Below are 2,488 nucleotides of genomic sequence, written 5' to 3' on the forward strand. Positions count from 1 at the left end.
GTATTTATGCCTAATTATTTGAACAGAAAAAATATTTCTTTTTCATTTATCAAACCTGACGACCAATCGGGTATCCTGAGGCAATTTACAGATATCGGACATCATGAGGTCCATCAGTGGGCAGGAAATCATTCAATACTATAATCAGCGATGGTAATTATGTGTCATGTGAGGACACAAGTAGCGAATGGCAATCGAAGCTTATTATAAACTGTAAATTATCTTCTTTCAGAGTCACAATCGCCTCGAATATTTCAATGTCATCGGCTCGAATGATGTGATCAGCTACTCTTTGGATGTTCGGATAGAAAATGGGAACTTGTTTTTTTTTATTAGATGAAATGTTTTCAGCAATGTTTGTTTATAATACTTGAATTATTGGCTCATCCTAATGATGCACCTTATTTCTATACTGTAATTGTGCTATTTCCCGTGATTGCATTGGTTTATCCCAGTGCACCGCAACAAGTCTATATCCATGGCGCATTGGTCGGGTAGCTTCCTCCTTCCAAATCACCTCGCGTATAGCTTGCATAATGTGCTTATCCAACCGGAGACCTTCGGATGTTTTCAGACCTAGAAGTGCCCGCTCGTACTTCCCATTTCGATCTTCCTCCGTCTGTAGATTGTACGTTCGGGTCAAACATTGCCCCAGCGACATTGCCATAAACAGAAATATCTGAAATGATACGAAACCCAATTAGCGAGCCTATCAAAGTGATTAACCTTGCCAAGTGTATACAAACAAAAAAATGAAGGAAAAAAAGCTCACCGTGGTGGACAGTCTCATCATTTAAGCACACGTTCCATCCACGCGACCAGCTGCAATGTTTGGCCACGAGAATCGCACATTCGTTTATATATTCATCCCTCAGAGTGGTGGCACCGACGGTTTATTCCTCCGTCGGAAGATGAAATGAAACTGCTGCCATTCACCGTGCGTTTGCACGAATTTCTGCACTGTTATCTGGCAGGCGGCTGTTATGCAGCCGAACGAACCACGTGACCCGATTTGTGATGGATGAGACAACAAAATCGGCGAAGTTTCGTAACGTAATACTTTTACCAAATCCATTAGGGAAGGCTGTGATTTAGAGGGTCTTTCGTTGGACGCTGTGGACAAGTCGTTTCCGTAACAGCCCTGTTGGAATTGGTTGGGGGGAAGGAAATGTTGTGTGGACTAGTCTGCACGTTTTTCGTTGCTTTGTGACCCCATAAACCTTGATTACGTTCAATTCACTTTGCAAGTGGTTGGCGTAACTCGTTATGCGTTCAGTGTTCTGTAAAATTCTGAGTCTTGGTTCTCGGCGGACTACCACATTATCATCCCTAAAGACAGTTCCAAGTGTTTTAATCTATTAGGCTGTCAAAAAAGTCCTGCGGTATTTTTTTTGAATTTTCATTTGTTCATAAAATTAGTTACAATTATCTGTTTTAAGTCAAATGCGCCGTTTTGTTCGATAACTTGTTCCCAACGAGATGCCAACTTCATAATACCCCTGTTATAGAAGCTCGCTTCCTTATTGGCAAAAAACTCGGATAGCCAATTTTCACAGGCCTCTTTTGTGGCTAACTTCTGACTACCTAGCTCGTTCCCCATGGACAAAAACAGGTGGTAATCACTTGGTGCAAGGTCCGGACTATACGGTGGATGCAAAAGAACCTCCCATCCGAGCTCCCGGAGCTTCTGGCGCGTCACCAAAGAAGTGTGTTGCCTGGCGTTATCCTGATGGAAGTCAATGCGGCTTCTGTTTATCAAAGATGGCCTCTTCTTCATGAGTGCTACCTTCAAGCGGTCCAGTTGTTGGCAGTACAGGTCCGAATTGAGCGTTTGGCCATAGGGAAGCAGCTCATAATAGATTATTCCTTGACAATCCCACCAAACACACAGCAGAACCTTCCTGGCCGTTAATGAGGGCTTGGCCACCGTCTGAGCCGCTTCAGCGGGCTTCGACCACGACCGTTTGCGCTTCACGTTGTCGTAAGTGACCCACTTTTCATCGCCAGTCACCATCCGCTTCAGAAACGGGTCGATTTTGTTGCGATTCAGCAGCGATTCACATGCGTCGATACGGTCAAAGATGTTTTTTTGCGTCAACGTGTGTGGCACCCATACATCGAGCTTCTTTGTGAATCCAAGCTTCTTCAAATGGTTAATAACGGTTTGATGACTTATCCCCAGCTCTTGGCTGATGCTACGGCTGCTACTATGCCGGTCTTTCTCGGCTAATTCAGCGATTTTGTCGCAATTTTCGACGACAGGCCTTCCGAAGCGTGGCGCATCTTCGACGACCTCTACACCAGAACGAAAACGTTGAAACCATCGTTGTGCGGTGGAAATAGAAACTGTATCGGGTCCATAAACTGCACAAATTTTATTGGCAGCTTGAGATGCATTTTTACCTTTGTCATAGTAGTACTGTAAAATATGTCGGATTTTCTCTTTATTTTGCTCCATATTTGCGACATTATAACTCACGAACGACTT

General features: G+C 43.9%; 1 protein-coding gene across 1 annotated transcript; it reads right to left on the reverse strand.

Annotated features, from left to right (window-relative positions):
- Nucleotides 1-388: 388 nt before the first annotated feature.
- On the reverse strand, nt 389-897 carry LOC129764670 (uncharacterized). Its single transcript, XM_055763985.1, has 2 exons — nt 773-897; nt 389-679 (listed from the first exon to the last, which is right to left on the reverse strand). Exons 1-2 carry the CDS (start codon nt 791-793, stop codon nt 389-391), a joined length of 312 nt encoding a protein of 103 aa, XP_055619960.1. The 5' UTR covers nt 794-897.
- Between the last annotated feature and the right edge of the window lie 1,591 nt (nt 898-2,488).

This window comes from Toxorhynchites rutilus, chromosome 2, assembly GCF_029784135.1.
Source record: "Toxorhynchites rutilus septentrionalis strain SRP chromosome 2, ASM2978413v1, whole genome shotgun sequence".
NCBI classification, from domain to species: domain Eukaryota; kingdom Metazoa; phylum Arthropoda; class Insecta; order Diptera; family Culicidae; genus Toxorhynchites; species Toxorhynchites rutilus.